Source organism: Camelus ferus, chromosome 23, assembly GCF_009834535.1.
Source record: "Camelus ferus isolate YT-003-E chromosome 23, BCGSAC_Cfer_1.0, whole genome shotgun sequence".
Classification (NCBI taxonomy): domain Eukaryota; kingdom Metazoa; phylum Chordata; class Mammalia; order Artiodactyla; family Camelidae; genus Camelus; species Camelus ferus.
This window is the reverse complement of record NC_045718.1, coordinates 12,585,838-12,608,191: the sequence shown is the minus strand read 5'-3', so window position 1 is coordinate 12,608,191 and position 22,354 is coordinate 12,585,838. Positions and strand designations below refer to the sequence as shown.

Genomic DNA, 22,354 nt, shown 5'->3' with positions numbered 1-22,354 from the left:
CAAGGCCAGACGGTTGGCGGCTGGCGGGCAGGGCCTCCGTGGCTTCCTCTGTCTCCACGCCTGTCTACACCGCTCCAGAGACAGGCACCATGCCGCAGTCTTTAGGCAGACACGAGGGTGACCGTGCGGCCTGGTCTGCCTGGGACGGTCCTTCTGCCTTAGTGTCATGCCAGCGCTGTCCCATCCAAACTCAGAAGCCTCCCTGCTGGCAGGGCTCCACTGACACTCCATCCACAAGGTGCTCATGGGGCCTCCCGGAGAATCCAGGTGCAACTGCCTTTTTCTAGGCCTTCCCCAAGGATTAGCAGGTGAACCTTATTCCTGGAAGAGGGTTGACTCAGCAACCCAGGGCTTTAGATGAAGTCTGTGAGGGGCTCGCCCTTGGCACCTGTCTGTGCTGGAGGGGGTAGGAGCTGCATCGATGCGTGAACTGTGGGGGCAGCGAGCAGCTGCCCAGCGGACCTCCAGGACCTGCCCCAGGAGCTGCGTTGGGCAGAAGGGGGCTTCCTTCTCACGGAGATGCTGGAGAAAGTGACACAGACACCCACACCACGCACGCCACCACAGCACAGTGTGTCCCCAACATCCTACGAGTGTGGTTTATGCCCCACTCGGTCTGCACTCAGTGCAAACGCTGTAATTCAACGCAGAGGACAGGAGAGACCACCAGCCCTCAGTTCCCTTCTGGCTTCGAAAGGCAGTGAGCAAGCCACCAAAGCCACAAACGAGGAGAAAGGGCTCTGTGCCCTGAGGCTCTCCCACCCCTGGGAACACCAGTTTCTCAGACTCGCACGTTCCTCCGGGTCCAGATCCACAAGTCCCAAAGGGCGGGCGCCTTAAGCGGGGCAGGCAGGACCGCTGATGGCACCTTCCGTTAGAACCTGGCTCCTCTATTCCCCATCTGGGCCCTGCTTCCCCGGGGACCGCCTTCTCTGTCGGAGCACTGGGTTCCTGGGCTGTTCCTGCCTCCAGGAAAGAGGTGGAGGCTCCACCCTGACCTTGGCGGCAGTTCCTCCAGGTGGAGTGTCTCCACACTCTGAAATGGGGCAGCAGGCGCCGGCTGGGGAAGGGCTGGGAGCTGGTAAGGGCGGCTCACCACTGGCAACCGCCTCAGGGCAGCTCTGAGTGGCTGGAGCTTGTGTCCATCACACTGATGCTTGGAGGCCAACCGGCTTCTCAGAGCTGCTGTTTTTGTGGAGTGGAGTGTCCTCCTGTGAACAGCAGGGAAGCTCTGGGAAGGCTGAGGACCAGGGCTGTTGGAGGGGCAGCTGTACTCATCCAGAGCCACTGCTGAAGGTTTACGAGTCCTATTCCGTTTCTCCTGCGCGCCCACCCCAAACATCCCTGTGGTTGCACCCGCTTCCCAGATGCAGAACCTGAGGCCTAGGGGCGGGGAGTCTGGGCCAGGGGACCAGCTATTACGCGGAAGGGGCGGGATCAGAGCTCAGGGCTGTCTTCCCCTGGCGCCCACATGTGTCCCTGACACTCTGCCACCAGGATGCGAAACGTGAGACCCCCCCCCCTTCTCTTGTGTCACAAGTTTATCAGCAGTCTTTATCTCTCAGATCACCTCTGTCTCCACCCTCGCATCCGGCTGCCAGGGAACCCCCACAAGTTCCGGGCACGTGTGCGACGCCGCTTTCGCAGCGGCGGGGCGCACAGGGGTCCCCGCGGCGCCGCCAGGCCGCCCGGGGTCTGGGGGCGGCGCCTGTGCGGTGACATCAGCCCCGGGTGGTGACACTGGCGCTGCCGTGGTGCAGTGTGCAAAGCCCACTGGTTGGCGTGGCCGGGACACGCCCTCCTGGAGCGGAACAAAACGGGCGCGCAGCGCGCGGGCCGGACACGCCCGGCTCGGCTTGCAGAGCGCTGCTCGCCCGCCGCCCGCCCGCAGCCCGCCGCGCGCCGCCCGCCGCCCGCCGCCAGGTGAGTGCGTCCGGGGCCCTCCGCGCGCGTGGAGCTCCCCGCCTGGCCGCCCCACCGCGCCGGGTGGCTGCGGGGACGGTCGCAAGGAAGTGCGACCCAGGCCGGCGCGGGCCCGAGGAGTGGGGCGAAGTGGCCGCGGCTCTCTGTTAAGGAGGCGCAGGGCCTCTCCCCGCCCCCGGGTCCCCGGACACAAAGGGCCCCCAAGTGCCCCTGACCCGGGACGGCCCGGCTTCCCCCTCGCCTCCCCATCGCCTGCAGTTCCTCCGGCGGAACAATCGGCGATTCTGCGCGCACTGACGCTCATTGTACCGCGAGGGGTGAGAGCATCCGTGCCACCCCCCTCCTGCCCCGGGAGAACGTGCCCGCGGGTAGGGCGGGGGAACATCTGGCCTCGGCCGGGCCTGGGGCGGCCGTGCCCGGGGCGCAGGTGCGAGTTTCACTCTTCCTAAACGACGAGATGGAAGCCCCCCACCCCCCTGCGCTTTGGTGCTGCGGGGGGTGGTCACCCAAGCCTGAAGGAACACAGTGTCTGGCGGCCTCAGCCCCTGAAGCCTGGGGGCGAGAAAGGGGCCGGAGTTAGCACACTTACAGCAAGTTGCAGTGCGTTGCCCGCCAGAAACCTGGAAGTGAGCGTTTTACCTACTCTCATTCCGCTCGGGCGGGTTCTGCAAACTCCTGCCCTGTGTATTGATCTAATCCAGACCTGGGTCTAGGCAGGAGCGTAGGTGGGCTCAGCCCTTCCCTTGAGGCCTGGGCTCTGGCCATCACCCCTGCTCCTGGGGGTGAATGGAGGGTCAGGCGCCTCCCAGCTGAGGGGGCTCCACCTGGGGCTCCTGGCACAGCAGCTGCCCCGGGAAGTCCACCCGGCTCAGTGGGAGACTGTTGGAAGGCAGACTGACCTGGTCTCCACAGCTGGATTTGCCACTGAGTGCTTAGCTGGTCTGGGACAAGTGACTTGACCTCTTGTGCTCAGTCCCACTGAGGGGTGGTGCTGGGAATGCACTGCGCAGACCTGGGACCCAGTGGGACTCAGCCTCCCCCCAGCCTCCCCGGAAGCTAAGGAGGCTGGAGGTGTGGCTGCCCGTCTCATCTCGGAGGGCAGGCTGGGGATTTCTCCCCAGTAGGATTTGGGGAAGGCTGCTGAGCGGCCCCTGCTGTCACTCACCTTCGGCCCCTCATGTTCAAGGTGGACACCAGTGGGGGTGGGTGTAAGGCCATCTCTTGCAGGAGGGACTGTCCTTGAGGCTGAGTCCAGCCTCGTACTGCTCATGGTCTCCCAGAGAATGACCATATGCCTCAGGTGGGAATCTGGGGCAGGGCAGGGGACAGGCAGACAAGGAAGTTTAGCCCACAGAGGGTGTGCTGGGGGCCAGGGAGGGGGAGGGGCAGCACTGCCCAGTGTCGAGGGTCGAGGCGGACACAGGGGAGAGCCTGAAAGCGGGCCCGCCACCCCTGCTACTGGGCTGCTAATAAAACGAGACAGCAGTGCACAGGCCTCAGCCTCGGGTCTGCCCGAGCGCCTGCCTTCCGGCCCAGGTGTTTTCACTTCTCATGGCAAACATTCGTGAGCTGGCGGGTCCTCCCAGCCTGGGAGTGTAGTGTTGGCACCTGGTTGGTGATCGGTAAATATTTGGTGCACGAATCGGGTAGGACTGAGCTGCCCTCCTGGACACTCACGAACCCTGCAAATGGTTACCAGCCAGGTGTCCTCTGTGAGTGGGACTGAGGACCAGGTGAGGGAAAGGATGCGACGTTTCTGTTCACTGTGGGTCGCCTGTGGGAAAGCCAGGCCATCATGAGAGGCTGCTGAAGTTTACACGTCTGTGAGGTGGCTGATGGTGAGAGGCTGGCTTGGTGAGGACGAAGTCTTGCGTAAACATTTCGAGGCTCTGGTGAGAATAAAGGTCACCATTTGCTGCTCCTCAGGTGTGTCGGCAAATACGGAGAGAGGCCCGAAACAGGAGGGTGAGTGTTGGGTTGGCCTTTCCCTGAGAGGATGGTAGGCACATGCCAGGCACAGGGCCTGGCCTGCATCCTTGGTGTGTGTCACCCGGGCATCTGCGCAGTAGGGACGGCTGCTCCCTGTCTTACAGACGAGACGCTGAGGCTCAGAGATGGTTAGTAACTTGCTCAGAGTTGCAGCCGCCATTCAGACCCGGGCAGACGCCTTCCTGAACCCGAGCCCCGTCCCCACGTCAGGGTTTCTCGCTCCTCTGCCACATTTCCTATTTCTGGGCCAGCTCGCCAAGGACGTGTCTGCCATTGGCGAAACACACGCGCGCACTACAAAGGACTTTACAGTGGCTTCTAAACGACTGAAGGAAGATGTGGCTCTGCCGGTGTGCACGAGGATGGAGTCAGGCTAGAACTCCCGACTTCTGGGTCGTAACCCTGCGGCCTGGCCTGGGAGGAAGGGAGGGGGTCCCAGGAGGTCTGCTTTCACCAGGTCTGATGTGTGTTTGAATTTTGGTGCCAGGTTTGCAGGAAGGACACACACACACACACACACACACACACACACACGCGCGCACGCGCACTGGAGGTGGGGGGGGGAGCTGGGTACCGGCCTCTGCCTGTGGTTCCCAGTCGTCAGGAATTCCTGTGGCCGTGACTACGCAGCACCCCAGGAATTTGTCTGACGTCAGCACTGAGCAATTCCCATGTATGGTAAGGAGCGTAAATACCGAGGCAGCTGGGGTGGCCAGTGCTCTCCAGGGCTGGAGGGCAGCGTCTGACCCCTCCATAGCGGCGAGGCAGCAGACCCCACCCCCGCTGTGCCCGCCCCGCCTCCCCGGGCGGGGGCTCCTGGAGATGTCAGCGGCAGACAACTTGTTTTTCTAAGGTCTAAGCACTCCTGTGTTTTGTTTTTGCCTTTTAACAGTTAATCATGAAAAATCACTCAGAGCTTTTCAGCAGGGGATAACCAACCAACCGTTACCCTCTCAGCTGGCTTCGTTTCAGACCAAGACAAAGAAACTTGATCTGGTGGTTAGTCTCTGAGACCTTAGTGTATCACATAAGATTTCCTGTAATAGTTCTTTTAAAATTTTTCTTATTAATTCTTACTTTTTACTGAAGTGTAGTTGATTTACAATGTTAGTTTCAGGTGGACAGCAAAGTGATTCAGTTAGACATATGCGTACATACATATATATATTTTTCAGATTCTTTTCCATTAGAGCTCGTGTAATAGCTTTGAAATACTGGAAATAAATCCTAGACCCCAAATTCTACTTCTGTGACCTTCGGGTTTCTGAAGTCCAAGGGTGGAGTGCTGTGCTGTAAAAGGCACTCGGGGACAAGCACACAGGATGGCCCGCACCAGCTCACCATCCCACAGGCCTCGGCCTGGGTGGGGAAAGACAGAACTTACAGGGGAGGGTATAGCTCAGTGGTCGAGCATGTGCTTGGCATTGTGCGAGGTCCTGGTTCAATCCCCAGCACCTCCATTAAAAGTTTTAAAAAAAGAAAAGAAAACGTACAGAGAGGGAGAGAGAGCGATCCCGAATGACAGTCAGGTCTGGGGCGTGGGGTCCAGAGGGGTCGTGGCACAGTGGTGCTTCACAGAGAGGCTGCGTCACGTGCAGGGTTTGTACCCCTGTGTTGGCCCCTCGTCCCCCCACCAGTGAGAGTTACTCTCAGAGGAGGACTGTTTCCTAGGCTCTCCGGTGTCACCTCCAAGCCTTGGGCTCCAGCCCTGAGCAGCAGGGTGCCCCCCCGCTTTCTCCTTGGCTGCCCTCCTGATGTGGGGGGTGGAGGAGGAAGCTGAGCTGCCAGTCGGAAAGGATGACAGCTCCCCTGTGTACCTGGCCAGATGCCACACGGCCAGGTAATGCTACGTAGACAAACACCTGGCAGGTCTCTAGCAGCCCCAGTGGGTGGGGACCTGAGCTCTCTGCCCCCGGGGAACAAGGGGTTGTGGAATGGGAGACATGGGACTTTTCCACTGGAGAAATAAAGGCATGGAGTGGTTTGTCAGGTCAAACCACTGATAAGAAGGGAGGGGACTGTCCCTTAGACGCTAGTGGCCAGCAGTTGAGGTCTGAACATCCCAGAGATGGTTTCTTAAACTTGAGACATGACCACACCGGACCTGACACCTCAGCCTGACTTCCAGGCCATGCGGAGTGAACGTGGGAGTCTTGGTCTGCATCTGCCCCGTACTCTGCTGCATGGGAGCCCGGTCTTGGGTCTCTGCTCTCAAGACAAAGGGTCTGGAAGGAGCTGTTCATGCAACAACCTGACAGGAAGGAGGGACAGCAGACCGAGCTAGCCACTGGCTGGGAAAGACCGTCCTGGGCTTCTAGGTCTGGCCGGCCCTGGCGGTCCTGACATCTCAGGTGAATAGCTGGCCAGACGTTTCCAGCCATTCAGCCTGGCCTCTGTCGAGATGATCAACAGCACGAAGTAGGACAAACCTGGACTCTGCAGGGGACTCGCCACAAACCCCTAGGTGGCTGGTGTGACCATAGGAGCCTGGTCACCCAGAGCAAAACACAAATGGGTGTGACATCAAGACAAGGCTCCCCCTGGGGGACTAAACCCCAAAGGAGGGAGGGCCCGGGTCCCCCTCCTTCTCTGGGCCCATGGAGAAGGCAGGGAGTCCCGACCCCTCTTTGGCTGGCTATGTCCCAAGCCCTGCTCCTCCCGGACATGGCCTGGCTGGGCAGGAGAGGGGCCGTCTGGCTCTACATCTGGCAGGAGAGGGTCGGCCAGGTACGCCAGGCCTGGCAGTCAGGAGTGAGCACCTCGGGGGTGCCAGGCCCTGGGCCGACCTTCACACCTTCTCATCTGATCCTCAGGACAGCAGCTTAGGGCGGCAGGGGATTGTCTGATTTGGAGACAAGCAGACGGCGGCCCAGGGAGGGAAGCGACTTCCCCAGGTCGGTCGGGTCTGCCAGGAGAGATGCGTCTGGATCCTATTTTCCTGACCTCTGAGCTCTGACCTAGGGAAGTCTTTCCTTCTGTCTCCTGCAGGGCCTGAGAAGGAGCCCGGCCCCCCGCCCCTCCCCGAGCTCTGCAGGAGGCCTGAGAAGCAGGCTTCCTTTTAAGGCAGTCTGGCCTGCCAGCCAGACCCTGGCTGTTGAGAAGAGATGCTGGACAGAAAGGAGGGGTGGTGTGAGAGCAGCCCCTGCCCCCACAGCGGGAAGGAGGTGGCCAGGGCTCCCCCGGCTGAGACCCCCCCCAGGCAGGTCCCCTGCAGGGGTCCTCACATGGGCAGGGGGGAGAGGAGCCCCGGGCTGCCTGGGAACCTCCTGGCAGTGGACATGGTCACTTTCCCCCAAAGTACCGAGCCCTCGTCCCCTCTCTGGGCTCCGGAAGGGAGACTCCCACCACGGGGCCTGGCTCAGGTATGGCCCACGCAGAGGTGTCCTGGGCAGATTTCACCTGCCTACTCCCTGGGCCCTGCTGGATGTCAGCCCCAGACACGGACACGGAGCCACAGAAAACAAAGGCAGCCTGTTGTCACTGTGGGTCCCCCCCCAGGCAGAAGGGCTTCTGTGTCTGGGAACAAAGCACTGCCCACCACGTGGTCGGGGAACCCTCCTCCTTGAGGGGTGTCCTGAGGGCTGGAGGACATCCCCTGCGGGCTCGGGGGAGGGGGAGGAGAGCGAGGTGAGGGAGGAGCGCTACCCTCCTGAGGCCTCCTAAGTGCAGCCCCCCGAACACGATGGCAGCTGGGGTGGCCCGGCCACGCTGGACCCAGTTCGGCCTCCTCCAGTCCCGTGATCGCAGGCGAGTGGCCCGGCCTCCCCAGGCCTGTTTCCTCATCCGTGTGGTGGACGTGTCCCCTACCTCCAGGGGCTGAGGAGCAGTGGGTTGGTGTTTGTAGACTGTCCAGCACACATTAGGCCCACAGACTCAAGGGCGGGCTGTCTTCCTGGTGCCATGGGGCCAGGGTTCTGGGGGTCACGTCTGGCCGCCTTGTCAGAGGCAAAGCTGGTGGCATGTCCCCCAGTACTCCCCTCACATGTTGGGGCTGTTCCTGAAATGCCCCCGCAGGGGACCGGAATTCCGGGGTGTCGGGCTCAGAGCATGCCCCCTCCCCCCATGCAAGTCGCTCCGTGGAGCAGTGGCTGCGCGCGTGGACCTGGGCCCTGCAGCGAGGACGAGGGGAGGTGGTCAGCGGTCAGGCAGACCAGCGCGCCCTGCTCTTCTTGCCCGACTGTCCCTCCTGCTGTGGGGTTTTGCAGCCCTGAGCTCTTGCTCAGCAGGGCAGAGGGGCTGGAGGACCGGTGGGCATCGGACGCTGGGGTTGGGGGCTGGCCCCGGGGGTCTGGGAGCTCAGGCCCCTGGGTTGTTTTCTGAGGGAGAGAAATCCTGTCTGCAGGGGGTATCAGGGCGTGCAGAAGGCTGGGCCTGGGGACGGGCCAGGACCCCGGAGGGGAAGGCTGGGCCTATGTAGTCAATGGCCCGGCCAGCCTCCCCCTCCCCAAGCATGGGCTTCAGCTGAGGGCGTCCCACATGCCAGGCCTCACTGGGGCCGGCTGTCCTCTCCCACACGGGTCTGCGCAGGCCCCACACAGCGATTAACTCACCAACCCCAATAACGTGCGAGGTGCTGGAGCAGGAGACGGAGCTGGGGGAGGAGGGGAGGTTCCCAGGCAGCGGGGAGTCACTGGCAGGTGGGCGGGGGCGGGGCTGTGTTCGTGCGGGGAGTTCAGGAGGGGGAGTTCAGGAGCCGGGTGGCCAGACTTGTCCTCTGGGGGATGCGTTCAGTTGTAAAGTAACTGGTTTAAACAGCCAGGGCATTTCGCTAGTTTAACGAGAATGTGGAGACAGCCAGCCTAGGTCTGGCTTAATTCCGGGGCTCCGTGATGTCACCGGGTCTCCCTTTCCTCTGTCTCTGAGCTCTGCCCTCCCCACTGTTGGCTTCACCCTGGGCCGGGTGGGCCCCCGACCTGGAAACCACACCCCGGAAGCCCGTTGCCCCCTCCTCACTCGGGCCAGGGGAGCTTGCTTCCAGGACCTTGTCTCCAAAGATCGGGGTGTTTTTTTCTCAGAGCCCCCAGAACTCCCTTCTGTCTCATTGGCCTGAAAATGTAGGTGGTCACCTTGGCTGGTCAGCTTAGGTCCAGGCCACATGCCCTGGCTGAAAACTGGGGCGGTTACCAAGGAGAAGGGGATTGGAGCATGGCGTCCCCTTCAAGGGGGCGGTAGTGGGCCAGCCGAGGGAAGATGAGCAGATCTGGTGGGTGGGAAAGGGGCCGGGAGAGGAGCGACCATCAGGCTCCCCACAGAGTGGAGTGAGCGGTAAAGGGGAACGCGGTGCAGGTGCCCATAAGAGGGGTGGGGGGAAGAGCTCCCCATTCTAGGCTTGGGGATAAGACTCCTTAGCGATGGAGAGAGTGGTTGTGGTTCCAGCAGCAAAACGGAGAAGTCAGGAATAAGAACAAGTCGGAGAGAAAAGGTCATGAGCTCAGGTCACTCCTGAAATCGAGGTGCTCACGGGACATCCAGGCGAGATGCTCACCTGAGCCTGGGCTTGGAGGAGAGGTCAAGGTCAGGGGCACGTGGACGTCCTCGGCAGGGGATGACTGTAGGTGCAGTGGAACCACAGGAAACGGGAGAGGGAGGGACCAGAGGGAACCCCAGCTTTCGGGATGTGGGAGGACAGAGCAGAGGCAGTAAGTGTGACTGTCTCCTTTGCTCTGACAGAGCCTTGCCAGAGATTCCCATAGTCTTGGTGACAGTCCAGCCCCAGCGTCCATGGTAGCCAGTGCCACCAACACCACTTCCGCATGGGCAGCCCTGCTGCCGGCCCGCACACAGCCGCTGAGCACTTCTGCTGGCCCCTGACCCTGCCAGGATGGAGCACGCTGGTCCCGGGATTAGGGCATCCTGTTCATCCAACGCCTGAACAAACCCCTGTGTGCCAGGGGCACACAGGGCCCTGGGACTTGGTAGTGAACCTGGACTGGACCTTCTTCTTGAGCTGAGACCCGTGTCCACTGTCGGGAGGAGGAACTTCCCTCCACCCTTCTAGGTTTTTCTGGCTGGAAAAGAATTAGATAGACATGAGCCAGATGAACAGGAGAAAATCAAAGTTTAATAACGTGTCCTTGGGAGAGACCCAGAAAATCCAAGAATTCCCCAAAGACTGGAACTCTCACTTTAAATACCGTCTTCAGCTCAAGACAAAAAGAGGATGTTGGGGGTAGTGGTTTGGGACCTCAGTGAGGAGGAAGGCAATTGGCATGGAGGTGGAAAAGCAGGCGTGTGGTGGAGCCATGTTTGCTAGGCCTTCAGGGACAGTGGGGTGGGTGGGCTCTGACCCCTGGCACTGCTGAGTGCCCCACCACAGCCAGCCTGTATTCTTTGCCAGTGTCTCTGCTGATAACTATTTCGGCGACAGGCGCTCTGTCTACGTTTTTTAGGCAGTTGTGGGGAAGGTCACAGTTTCTTCCTGAGTCTTTGGCCTCTATTGGTTCCAGCTTGAAAACATTTGCCCAGGAGACATTTTGGGGTGGCGGGTGTTTCTCCTTACGCCGCCGTCAGATGGGAGGCTCCCCAGCAGTGAAGCCCACGCCCCTCTGCCCTTGACCCTTGGTGTCTCACTGCTGGCACAACCCTGTACCAGGAGGGTGGGCTCTGGAGGCCCCATCCCTGTTTTCAGCGTTTTCATGACACAAGTCCTGGGGAGCTGCCTCCCTCCAGAGGCCATAGCCCCTTGGCCCCGCCCTCCGGTTCCCAGCCCCTGTGTCCCCCATACTCACCGCATCACCATGCTGTACCCACAGCTGCCTGTGGTCCAGTGAAACCCCTTCCCCCGTGCGCGTTCGTCCAAAGAGCCGGAAGGCTGTGGTCCTGCAGCCGTGCCCCTGTTCATAGTGATTGAGGTGGGTCTTCCCCAGCCTCCGAGCTCTCTGGGCATTTATATCTGTGCCGGCAGGCTTGGATTTCTGCTCTAATAATCATCCCAGATCCCTGAACTCACTCTACTCTGTGCTGTGCCTCTGACATGCTGTGTCTCATTGAGTCCCCAGAAATAATCTAGCAAGTAGCTTTAGTTTTTATCCTCGTTTTGCAGAGGCAGAAGTCAAGGTTCTGAAAGCCCAACCACCTTCCACACAACCAGTGAGCGGCGGCATCAGGACCCCAGCTCAGAACCAACACCCAGAGTATCTCAGAGCCGGCCCAGGCTGCCTCCTTCGGACGCACCTGGGGTGCTTGTTAAAAGTCGTACCTCATCCTCAGAAGTCATGATTCATCAGGTCCGGGGTGGCGCTAGAAAATCTGATTTTGCACAAGCCCCAACCCCACATTCTAATGGACTCTACAGCTTGAGAACTGTGTCCCGTGAGCCTGCCTCCTGCTTTAAAAAAAAGTGTACTTGTGGTGAACTATGTTTTACATACAAAAGAGCATATAGGACCTACCATACAGCACAGGGAGCTATGTTCAATTTCCCTGATAACATATAGTGGAAAAGAATCTGAAAAGAAAACATGTATCTACGTACGTATGCACGTGTGTGTGTAACTGGACCGCTCTGCTGTCCACCTGCCTTCGAGGAGACAAACCCCAGAGTAGTCTGAGCTCATCACCCCCGCCTTTCTCTAAACGCTCCCGCTCCTGTGCTCATCCCTCGACGGTATGAACTTTGCCTGCTTGTGGACCTGACATAAGTAAGCTGTTTTGTGAATTCTAGCTTATCTGCTTCTTTGGCTCCAAATTAATCGCTGAGATTCCCCCATGTTGACGCCCGGAGCGGAGGGTTCCCGGTTACTGCTCCTCCCGCCTTCTTTGTGGAGCCTGTGTCTTAACGTTTGTTTGGCTTCTTCGGAGCGCCTGGCAGGGGACTGGCAGCCGCGCTCAGTGAGCGCTCGCGGGCCCCGCGCAGGAGGAGGTGCCCTGTGGCACGTGGCCTGTGGCACGTGCCCTGTGGGCAACCCGTGTTTCCCTCCCCCTGCAAAATTAATTCCCCTTTCTGTGTCCAATTTCAGAATGCCGAACTGGGGAGGAGGCAAGAAGTGTGGGGTGTGCCAGAAGACCGTGTACTTCGCGGAAGAGGTTCAGTGCGAAGGCAGCAGCTTCCACAAATCCTGCTTCCTGTGCAGTGAGTACGCCCCAGGCCCTGCTGTTGCCATGGGGACCGGCCGGCCGGCTGGCCGGCCAGCCAGCCACGCCAGGGCTGGCCCCGCCCCCAGCCGGCCCCGCCCCCGAGCCGGCCCCGCCCCCAGATGGCCCCGGGATGTGAACAGGCCGACTCTTGGCTGCAGCGCAGCTGGGGAGGGAGGCACTTAAGGGCCTCTTTGTTCCCTCAGAAGCTGTTTTCTGGGGGCCGAGCTAGGGGCGGTGGCAGACGCTCTGGGGCTGGGAGCCAAGGCGAAGATTTGGCCGGAGAACTTCCCAGTCCCCCTGTCGTCTTTCTCTCCCTGCCACGAACCCATCATTTAAGAGGGAGACACTTACTTTCAGCCCACAGTTGCACCCGCCTCTGGACCCGACTGTCCCTTGTTGAAAGGCAGCAGACGCCCCAGATGAGGAGAACAAACCAGCGGTTAGCAGGGGAGAGGGGTGGGGTGTGAAGGGGCACCAGCCACTGCGTGTGAAATAGGGAGGCTGCAAGGACGGTTTGTGAGCACGGGGAACGCCGCCAGCTTTAGAACGACTGCAGGCGGGCACAGCCTTCACCAGTGTGAGCCGCCGCACTGGACGCCTGAACCTGACGCGGTGCTGCACAGTTTTAAAGGAGGCAGCCGCCTCGGGGAGGCTGCGAAGCTGCGTCTGGGAGGAGCTGGGCCCTCCCTCCCCGACCCCTGCGGCCAGCTGCCCACTTCCCTCCCTTCCCGTTCCCGCCTTGACATTAGCTCCTGTAGGTCACGGCCTGGACCAGCAGGGAGCCGTGAGCGGGGAGCTGCGCAGCATTGGGTGCCCCGGGGATGCCGAGGCCTCGGTGCTCTGCTGGCCGGTGCCTGGGCCGGGCCCTGTGTTCAGAGCACCCAGGAAGTGGTGGCTCCGGGAGCCCCCAGATTCCTACATGATGGGGTTTCCTGTAAACAGAGCCGGTGCTGGCTTACAGGAAGAGGTAGCTTGCGTTTTCCTTATGTCCAGGCGGCGTGGCCGGCAGCCAGACGTGTTATTTCAGAACCAGTCGGTCAGGGTTTGAATGTGCATTGTTGTTACCTGTGTGGTGATGGGCCAGTTATTTGGTTTCTCTCTGGCTGAGTTTTCCCAACATTACCAGGGAGATAATGACACCTGCCTCGTGGAGGATGCGGCCGGGGGTTGTGAGAATAACCTGAAAGGAGCTCAGAAAACAAACACAGCACTTAGAGCAGCTGTGAGTGTTCAGTAAATGATGGCCACTCCCCAGACACACACACACACACACACACACACACACACACACACACACACACACACACACACACACACACACACACACACACACACACACAATGCTGAGGGTCTGCGGGCAAGATGGTGTAACTCCAGGACACCTCCAGGGACTGACATCCCAGCCTGCCAGGAAACGGGCCGTCCACCCTGCTTCACACGAGCAGGGTGGGGACAGGGGGGCTGCGTTTTTTCCAGGAGATCTGGGCTCCAGAGCAGAGTCCAGATGGGCCAAGGGCCACAGCTCCTTGGATGTCCAGCTGGTCTACCTGCTGCCGGGAGGACCAGCCAGAAGCTTCCACCCACCACACAGCCCGCCGGCTGCCCCAGAGACAGACCGGGGGCTGCATCCGTCTGTCCATCCGCCATGTGGGTGGTAGAAGAGCTTTGCTGAAGCCCTTGGCTTCCGGCCCGTGGAGGAGGAGGCAGCTGGCAGTGTCGTGTAGTCAGCAGTTCGCTCAGCTCAGGAATTTTCAAGCCGTTTATGTTTTCAGAGGGAGTCAGAGGGCTTGGCACTGGCCGGGGAGAGGGCCCAGACTGCTGGCCCCAGGGACCCCTCTCTGCTCTCAGAGGTTGCTTTGACTATGGACTGAAAAGGGCCAGCTGTGCTGAGAGGCCCGCCGCCCAGCTTGGCTTGGCGGCTGGTCTGATTGGCGGTGGAGGGAAGTCAGGAATGAACACAGGGGGTCGGGGGCGCAGGAAGGAACGGGCAGGCCTGCGTGGGGTGGGGGCGTGGAGGATCAGCAACAGTTGTGGGAGATCAGGCTGGGGAGGTGCGGGAGGGCGGCCTCCCGCCTTCTGGTTCCTGGGCCCCAGAGCTCGAGGGCGTCGGCCTAGTCTGAGCCACTCCACCACCTGCTGATTCTTGGGTCCTAGGACGGCACCAGGGCGCAGGTTCGTTTACGAATGGACGGAGGGGGCTTCTCTTTCTCGGTGAAGTGGGAAGGAGTATCCAGCAAGAATTCGAGAATTCAGAGTCGCCCTCAGAGTCAGAGGACTTTGCCTGCTAAGGTGGAGAAAGGCCAGCAGGGCTTTGGGCCCGGGCAGTACTGGGGACCTTAGCCCCTTGGCCCCTTGCTGGCCAGGCCTGGGTGATTCCCCAAGAGAAATTCCTCTGACCACCCCAGTCCTTGGCTCTGGGTCCCCGCGTCTGGGGCCCGGGCTAGATCGGGAGCAGCCCCTGCCCTGTTGGCCCGCAGTGTCCAATCCAGTGGTCCGAGCAGGGCGGCCAGTCCCCATCCGCAGGCAGGATGCGGGCAGGGTCAGCTCCGCGGGGGACCTGCCCAAGGCTGCTGCCTCTCTGAGCTGTGAGAACCCCGTCCTGGGGAGGGTCAGCTGGTGAGAAAGCCCCCCCGGGGTGGTGGGACTCTCTGCTGGAGCACCGGGGACCCTCACAGAACCCCCCCCCCCGGGTGCCCCTGACACCGGTGTCCCCTCGCCTGCAGGCCAAGGTGCTCGGTGCATTTTCACCCTCCTGGCCCCACACTTGGTCCACCCAGAAGGACTCCCAGGCTGGTGGAAAAGGACCAGGCCTGGAGGTCACGCTGGGCCCTGGCCAGGCCCTGCTTCTGGCCAGTTGTGCGAGCTTGAACTTTTCTGTGGGCTTGGGATTCCTTCCTCACTCTATGCTGGGATGGGTTGAAGGGGCCCTGACCTCTCACCTGGGGCTGCCTCTTCCCTCCGGCCTCTGGAGCGCATTTTCCCAGCAAATGTATACTCTAACCTGTAACTGAGTTTTGTGGTTGGTTGGTTGGTTGGTTTTTGCTTAACGTGACTTGATAGAAACTTATTTAGGCCTTCATCAAAGTCCCCCTTAATCCTTGGTGGAGCCCACAGGTGCCCAGGCTACATGGCTGGCCAGGGCTGGAGGGCCTTGGCCAGAGCAGGGTGTAGAAGTGGGGCCTCTGGGAGAGCAGGCAGAGCAGAAACCAGCAAGGAGGTCTCAGGCCTTGAAGTCAGGGCCTAAGTGGCATGCCGGGGAGCCATCCGAAGTGTCACTGTAGACCCTGGGGTCTCCTCTGGCCTAAGCTCCTGGGCCTCCTGCTGGGGGGGGGCTGTCAGCTCAAGGAGACCTCAGTCCCCCAGCCACTCTGTCTCACTTTCCGCCCTCCTTCTGGTCTTGGAATTTCCAGTTCAACTTGGGTCAACTTGGGGAAGCAATTCCAGGCCCACCCCTGCCTTCCCGCCCTAGAAGGGAATGTTGGAGCCCTTGGCCCGCTGTTCCTGTCCCTCCATCCTGGAGCAAAGCCCTGGGGAGGCAGTGAGAATGTCCATATTTGGACCACTGAGTGCTGGAGTGAGGTGGGGACCTCAGGGGCAGGGCCAGAGGGTCCTTATTTAGTCCGAAGTCTCCAACCTGGGCCCTGGGGGCAGAGAGCTGCCCTTTAAAGGCCAGGGGACAGCATGCTTCACAGAGCTCAGCTGGGCGCCTCCTTGCAGGGAGGAGAGGCTGGCTCCTCCAGGGACTCCCCCAGGACTCTGTCTTCAGAAGGGCGTGTTTGAGGATGTGCTCGAGGAGGGGGGCACTGAACCCCAGTATCTAAGGATTGTTAGCACTGGAGGACAAGACCGGAAGAAACGGGGGAAGCTGAGTCTCTAGAGAGAATTACTAAGACGATCTTGAGTCCTGACCCCCTAACACTCCATTGTGTTCCCACGGCTCTAACTCTGTGTGATACTGTTAGGAGCTGACATTTACTGTGGCCTACTGTGTGCAGGGTGCTGTGCTAAGTACTTCCCATGCAAGGTCTCGTTTAGTTCTCACAACCACTTCTGGGGTCGACCCTGCTGTCTGCGTTACCCAGAGGATGCAGAGGCTAGGAAGGCACAGCCCGGGTCGCCCGCAGGAAGGGGCAGAGTTGGGTGGGCTCTGGGCCCAGGCCCCGTGGGAGAGCACAGGAGGACACACTTGGCCCACGGCCTTCCTAGTTCACCCCATTTCTGCCTCTTAGCCCTGGAGTCAGGACACTCCTCCCAGAGTCCAACCTCAGCTCCTCCTGTGGCAACGTGATTTCTGAGATTAGAAACTTGGCCTCGCACGGCTGTGAGAGGTGGCCTGTGCCTCGTCCCAGAGGCCACCATGCTGGGCGCTTAGTGAATGCTGGCCTTCCTACCGGGTGCCTCGCTGCTCCTGCACCCCCGTCCTCGAGCGCGCACGGCTAGCCCTTCTGGGCTGCTTGCTGGGGTCGGGAACACCCTGCCTGTCTTCCTTCCTCCCTTCCTTCCCTCTCCTCTTCTGTCGGACACGTGGTCTCTTTGTCAAGGGCAGAGTGAAGGCCCTCAGCTGGATCCCCGTGGCTTGGGGTCAGGTTGGCTCTGATCAACGCAGGGAGTGCTGCGGGTGGGAGGACCAAGGAGGGCCCAGGCGGCTCCTGGGAGAGGGGCTCGGCCAGCCCCCTTAGACCCCTCCTCTCTCCTCCTGCTCCCTGGCCCCCTGACTTCCACTTCCAGGCTCCTGAAAGACCAGGATGCTGTGTATGCAAAGCCCCAGAGAGCTTCTGCTGCAGCGGGCAGGGGGCTTGCAGGGCCCACCGGCTCAGTCCTCCCCTCCTCCCCGTACAGTGGTCTGCAAGAAGAATCTGGACAGCACCACCGTGGCCGTGCACGGTGAGGAGATCTACTGCAAGTCCTGCTACGGCAAGAAGTATGGCCCCAAGGGCTACGGCTACGGGCAGGGTGCTGGCACGCTGAGCATGGACCGGGGGGAGTCGCTGGGCATCAAGCAGGAGGAGTGAGTTCAGCGCCCCGCCCCTCCCCGCTCCCCTCCCCACCCCTCCCCCCGCCCAGTGTAGAAGGTCGGAGCACAGAGCACCTACTGTGTGTCGGGCCAGCTGGAGCAGCAGGGGCCAGGGGCCAGGACTAGAACAGGCTGGCTCTTCCCTGAACGCAGCTGCAGCCTCTATTTTCATGGGCGTCAGAGCTGGGAGGGACCCCAAGAATTTCAGGGTCCTGCCTCTTCTCTCCACAGATGAGGAAACCCAGCCAGTCTCAGTGACTTGCTGGGTGCCACAGCCAGTGAGTGTGCCAGCCGGACCCCACTCACCCCCGCTCCAGGGAAGTCAGTCCAGTCCCTGGAAGCACACAGGGCGTCACTAGGTCCGCAGCACCCACTGACCACTGGCCTGCTGTGAATGGGGGTGCTGGTGGTCGGCCTGGCCAGCTCCTCAGCCCGGGGGATGGATGGAAGTGATGGAGGGGTCCCCTCATTTCAGCCAAGGTCCTGGCCCCCGTGGAGGGGTTTGCCAGCTGACTTCTCCTGGAAAGACTGGCATAGTAGACAGGCTGCAGGAGGCGGGCAGAGGAGGGCGGTTCTTGGCAAACAGAGGGTTGCACGGCTCCAGCGTTCTAACCTGGGGTCTGAGGGACGTGTGGGGTCAGTGTAGGCAGTGACTGACCCTTGGTGTGTCCGGCTGTGAAGTGGAGATGACCCTGGAGGCCCAGCAGCCCATCCTGATCACGGCCTGGCGAGTTGGAGGCGGGGTCGTGCCCATACCCACTCGCCGCTCCCTCCCCGCATCGTGCTGTGATGTCATCTCACTGCACGTCCTCCCCCACACAGGGCCCCTGGACACAGGCCCACCACCAACCCCAACGCGTCCAAGTTTGCCCAGAAGATCGGCGGCTCCGAGCGCTGCCCTCGGTGCAGCCAGGCCGTGTACGCGGCAGAGAAGGTGATTGGAGCCGGGAAGGTAAGGCGGCTGCCGGGCAGGCGGGCTCCAGAGCTGGGCAAGTGCGACCCTGGCTCTCTGCTCAGGGAGCCTGAGCCCTGGGCTTGAGCTCCCTCCCTTCTGTTTGAAAGCCACCGTGAAGGAGGCCCCTCAGTCCGCCTGGGTTGCTTGTCCCTGTGTCTCGGAGTCTCTGAGGCGAGCTCAGCAGCGCCCCCGCCAAGGGAGCCGGGTGTTAACCACCTGCGGATGGTCCCTAGGGAGCTGCTGAGATGGAGTCTCCGGCTGGAGAAGGCAGGTCTGAGGATGCCCCTGAGGAGAGCGTGCAGTTTTGTGGGATCGTATCTCTCTCTGGCAAGACAGTTCATGGCTTTTGTCAGATTTTCAAAAGGATTTGTGATCTGAAAATGTTAGGAACCACCTGAGAATCCACATATCTCCTGTTTTGTAGGGTGTGGACTCGGAAATCCACCCACGTGCTCCCAGGGCAGAGCCTCTCAGGGTCCCGGGCCTATCGGAGCCTCTGGGAGGCCTTTGCTAGCTTTTTCTCACTGGCATGCCTGCCCTCCCCCTGTGGGGTTCCGACGTGGCCCCCAGCCCCCAGAGCGCAGCGGGAATCACCCCTCTGCGAGGCTGCAGGGAGGAGGCCTGAGAGCCCTGGCCCGGGGCTTGCCGTCTCAGACTAGCGGCCAGAGAGTCACAGGACGGGCATCTTCAGGGCGTGTGGCCGGAACGGGGTGCTGGGTCTCCGTGTGAGGCCCAGGGTGAGGAGGGGCTTGGCGGGTGTCACAGGCTTGGCTTCCAGGACTGCAACCTTGAGGAAGGGCCGGGAGGGGCGGGGGGAGCGGACAGGAAACGCACACGTAGGGTAAGTCTAGCCCAGGCGGGTCTCCATCCAACGCTCAGTCACGCTGGAGATCGGGGCGTTACCCCATTTTACAGATAAAGAAGCCGAGACCCACAGGCGTTAAAGACTTTGCCAGATTTTTCAGCAGGAACGGCTAGGCTCGAGGTGAGGCCTGGTTCACCTGACTCCCAAGACCCCGCCCCCCCTGCCGTGAACCCTGCTCGGGCCCATTCACGTCTCGGAGCCCATGTCCACGGCTGTCTGGCGGGCAGGGATCCCGAATCCTAGCAGGACCAGTGAGCCCCTAGGCAACCTGGTTTGAAACCCAGTTTTGCCTGCCGTTTGCTGGTTGTGTGGCCGCGGGCCGATCGCTCACCTACCCGAGCCTCCGTCCTGCACCTAGAGTGGAGCTGGCGGTGGGCCCCGCCAGGCGAGGTCGTGCCGGGCTGCGGTGGACACGGGCCAGCTGCCCTGGTTGTTGTTTTTATTGCTTTTGGGGCTTGTGTGGTTGGAGTGAAGACCCTTGCCATTGACTAAGGGATACAAAAAAAGGAGACGTTATTATATTATTATTAAGTTGGTGTTTTTCCGCTGTGTCTCGTTATGAGAACAGGAAGTCACCAAAAAGTACCTACGAGTCAGTATTTCTGTTACCTGGACAGGGCCTGAGTTGAAGTAAGGGCCGTGCTGTCTCTCAGGGGTAAGAAGAGGCAGGCAGAGGCGCCACCTCTCGGGGCCAAGGAAGGGGCAAGAGCAGCTGGAATGTGTCGGGTGCCGCCCCCCGGGGCAAGAGGCCGGCGTGTCTGGAGGCAGGGCGGCGGTGGTCAGGCCTCCGCCTGCCCGGAGACGGGGGAGCAGCAGAGGCTGGTGCCTGCTGGGGTGCTCGGGGCCCGGGACGGGTGCCGGGGGTCCGGCCTATCTCAGCGCTCGGGTCTCGCGGTCCCTCGAGCCCCGGGCAGGCGCCAACAGGCGCGGGTCTGGCTGCCAGGAAACATGCCGGGAGGTAGTTTCCTGTCTCAGTCTCCAGCCCCAGCGGCCAGCCCAGCGAGGGAGTCTCTTTGCCCTTAAAAGGCCTTGTTGTGTCCTGTCTGCTGCTGTCAGCCTCTCCCTCTCCCGGTCTGGCAGAGCTGTCTGCTTGCCGGCCGCTCAGCCGGCTGGGGGAGCTGGCCCTCGTCACGTGCAGACCCAGCGGCTTCTCCTGGTCTTTGCGGGACCACGAGGGGCTTCTGTGGCTTCAGCGCATCTCGTGGGCCCTTTCTCCTTCCACCGTGGTGCTGGGTGCCACCGACAGGGCCTCCTCTGTGCCAGGCCCCTGCCAGGCACATCCCACTACTCTCTGGCTCTCACACTGGGCTGCGATGGAGGCAGCGGTCTCCCAGGGAGGAAGTGTGGAGCGGGGCACAGTGAGTGGCGGTGCCCGGATGGGTCTGAGGGCCGCGCCCACACCGGCAGTCCCGGGCAGGATGGTCGAGGTGAGGCTGGACTGGCCCCGACTGGGTTGACAGCTGCCTTGGCGGTGGTCCCCGCACCTGCCCTTTGTAGCACAGGTGCTGGCTTTCCTGCCCAGCACTTCCTCCAGGGTGGTACCAGGTGCGAGGTGGCCTGGGCTGCCTCCTCCGCTGTGCGGCCCCTGGGCCCCATCCTCCCAGCAGCACCCGCTGGGCAGACTTCAGGGGGATGGGGCTGGGGGCGGCAACACTAACGGTCTCCTTCCCTGCCCAGTCCTGGCACAAGTCCTGCTTCCGGTGCGCTAAGTGCGGCAAAGGCCTGGAGTCCACCACCCTGGCCGACAAGGACGGCGACATCTACTGCAAAGGTGGGTGTTTCCCCCACCGGGAGGCCCGAGGGGTGGGGCCGGGTAGCTGTGCCCTGGCTAAGGTAAACCAGTTCCTGGCCCTGGGGGTCCGTCCCGGAGCACCCAGTGAGACTGTCCAGTGAGACCCTTTCACGTTACAGATGAGGAGGCAGCCTGAGGGGGAGGGGACTTGGCCAGGGTCACAGGCAGGTCGGGGCGGGGAGGGGCCGGAACAGGGCTCCCAGCTCCCAGTCCAGAGCTCTGACGGGGGGCTTGATCCTCCTAAGATTCCAGAAGCAGGAAAGGGCTACGCTGCGGAGCCAGCAACCCCGTCCCTGTCGGGGGTGCCGGGGGTACTGCTGCTGGACTTGCTGCTCCAGAGGCCTGGCCAGGTGCTGTGTGTGGGCGGGGGGTAGCTACAGTGCGGGGGCCCGGAGGTGTGCCTGGGGCGTGTTCTCACCCCCATTCTCTGTGGGCTGCTGGGGGCACGCTCACCCCTCTCCTCCTTCTGCAGGATGCTATGCCAAAAACTTCGGGCCCAAGGGCTTTGGCTTCGGGCAGGGGGCCGGGGCCCTGGTCCACTCCGAGTGAGCCCGCCCGCTGCGCTGCCCCGGCCTGCGCTTCTCACCGCAGCCCCCTTCCCGGCAGCCCCGCCACCTCCAGGATTCTTCCTCCCTTCAGTGCTGCACATGTCACCAAGGACTTGAACTTCGGCGTCTGGCTCCCTTTGGTTTGGGGTCTGCTGGAGGCCCCGCCCTACAAGGAGCTCCCCCTGGACCAGCAGGTGGCCTCAGGGCTTTGGTCTCTGGGCACCCCTGCCCCGCCCCGCAGACCCCTGTCCTGTCTTTTAGTCCGAGTGTCCGTCATCAGTGGGGCCAAGAGGAGCAGACCCCGTGGGAGGGGAGCAAGGCCGGGGAGGGCTGTGCCCGTGGTGGGGAGACGGGGACGTCTTGGTTCCCTCAGAGCAGGCCTAGGGAGTCCCAACTCGGGAGTCACTGGGGGACACGCAGACGGACACCAACTGCAGGGACCACCTGCCCTGCTTGGTCTCTTGCCTTTGAGACTGGGGAACCCACGTCCCCACTCTCGGGCAGGGGAGCAACCCGGGTCTGAGAGCCCGAGGTCAGGATGTGGTCCTGCCTCCCCGGGCATCGCACTCCCTGTTTGATGGGGGCCCTAATGATATACACGCCGCCCATTCAGGGGCCTGGATCTGAGGGCGCGTGAACCCTGGGTTCTGAGGCTGTGGGGCAGCGCTCAGTCCTTGACACGCTGGCTTGACGCTCAGATGTGGGGGGAGACACATGCAGCCTGTCTTCACCTGGACACCCCTTCCCCCTGCCTGCCCAGGGCCCTGCCTGCCACCCACCCTCCTCTAGGGTCCCCTCTGGCCACACCGCCCCATCCCTTCCCCACCCCCAGGTCAGGAGCAGCTAGAGACAGGGAGGGGCCAGGCTCCGCTGTCCCCAGGGCTGGGATCACACTGTGTGGGGCTGCTGCTTGGACTGGGGGTTCTAGAGGGCAGACGATGCAAGCTGATTCCTCACTGAGTCAATAAAGCCATTAGAACAGAGCCCTGGTGCCCCGTTCTGCTCTGTGGGGACGCCGCGACCCTCCTGGAGCTGGGAGGGGACTGGCTGGAGGAAGCACGCTAGCAGGAGGTCTGCTGGAAAGCAGGCGGAGGCTTCCTCTGGTCACAGTTCTGGCTGAACCGCTGCCCGGAGGGACCCAGCCAACCCAGACCTGCTGCCTGGCCCCGCGGGGCCCCACTCCCAGGCCGCA

The 22,354-nt window shown here is 61.7% G+C and overlaps 1 protein-coding gene across 3 annotated transcripts; it reads left to right on the top strand.

Moving 5' to 3' along the window:
* The first annotated feature begins 1,771 nt into the window (after positions 1-1,771).
* CSRP1 (cysteine and glycine rich protein 1) lies at positions 1,772-22,145 on the top strand. 3 transcript variants are annotated; one of them, XM_032466884.1, is made up of 6 exons: positions 1,772-1,923; positions 11,871-11,983; positions 16,828-16,996; positions 17,825-17,954; positions 20,500-20,593; positions 21,087-22,145. In XM_032466884.1, the coding sequence occupies exons 2-6, from the start codon at positions 11,872-11,874 to the stop codon at positions 21,161-21,163; spliced, it is 582 nt and encodes a 193-aa protein (XP_032322775.1). In that variant the 5' UTR covers positions 1,772-1,923; position 11,871; the 3' UTR covers positions 21,164-22,145. The 3 variants fall into 3 exon arrangements, with proteins under 3 accessions (XP_032322775.1, XP_032322776.1, XP_032322777.1); XM_032466885.1 differs by having other exon boundaries at positions 1,826-1,913; positions 11,868-11,983; XM_032466886.1 differs by lacking the exons at positions 1,772-1,923; positions 11,871-11,983 and adding an exon at positions 15,991-16,012.
* Positions 22,146-22,354: the final 209 nt, after the last annotated feature.

Excerpts from the sequence above, each read along its gene's own strand:
- CSRP1 (XM_032466884.1), top strand. The coding sequence starts at position 11,872 with ATGCCGAACTGGGGAGGAGGCAAGAAGTGTGGGGTGTGCCAGAAGACC. Across the intron at positions 11,984-16,827 it reads CAAATCCTGCTTCCTGTGCA|TGGTCTGCAAGAAGAATCTG; the intron begins GTGAGTACGCCC and ends CTCCCCGTACAG. Across the intron at positions 17,955-20,499 it reads AGGTGATTGGAGCCGGGAAG|TCCTGGCACAAGTCCTGCTT; the intron begins GTAAGGCGGCTG and ends TTCCCTGCCCAG.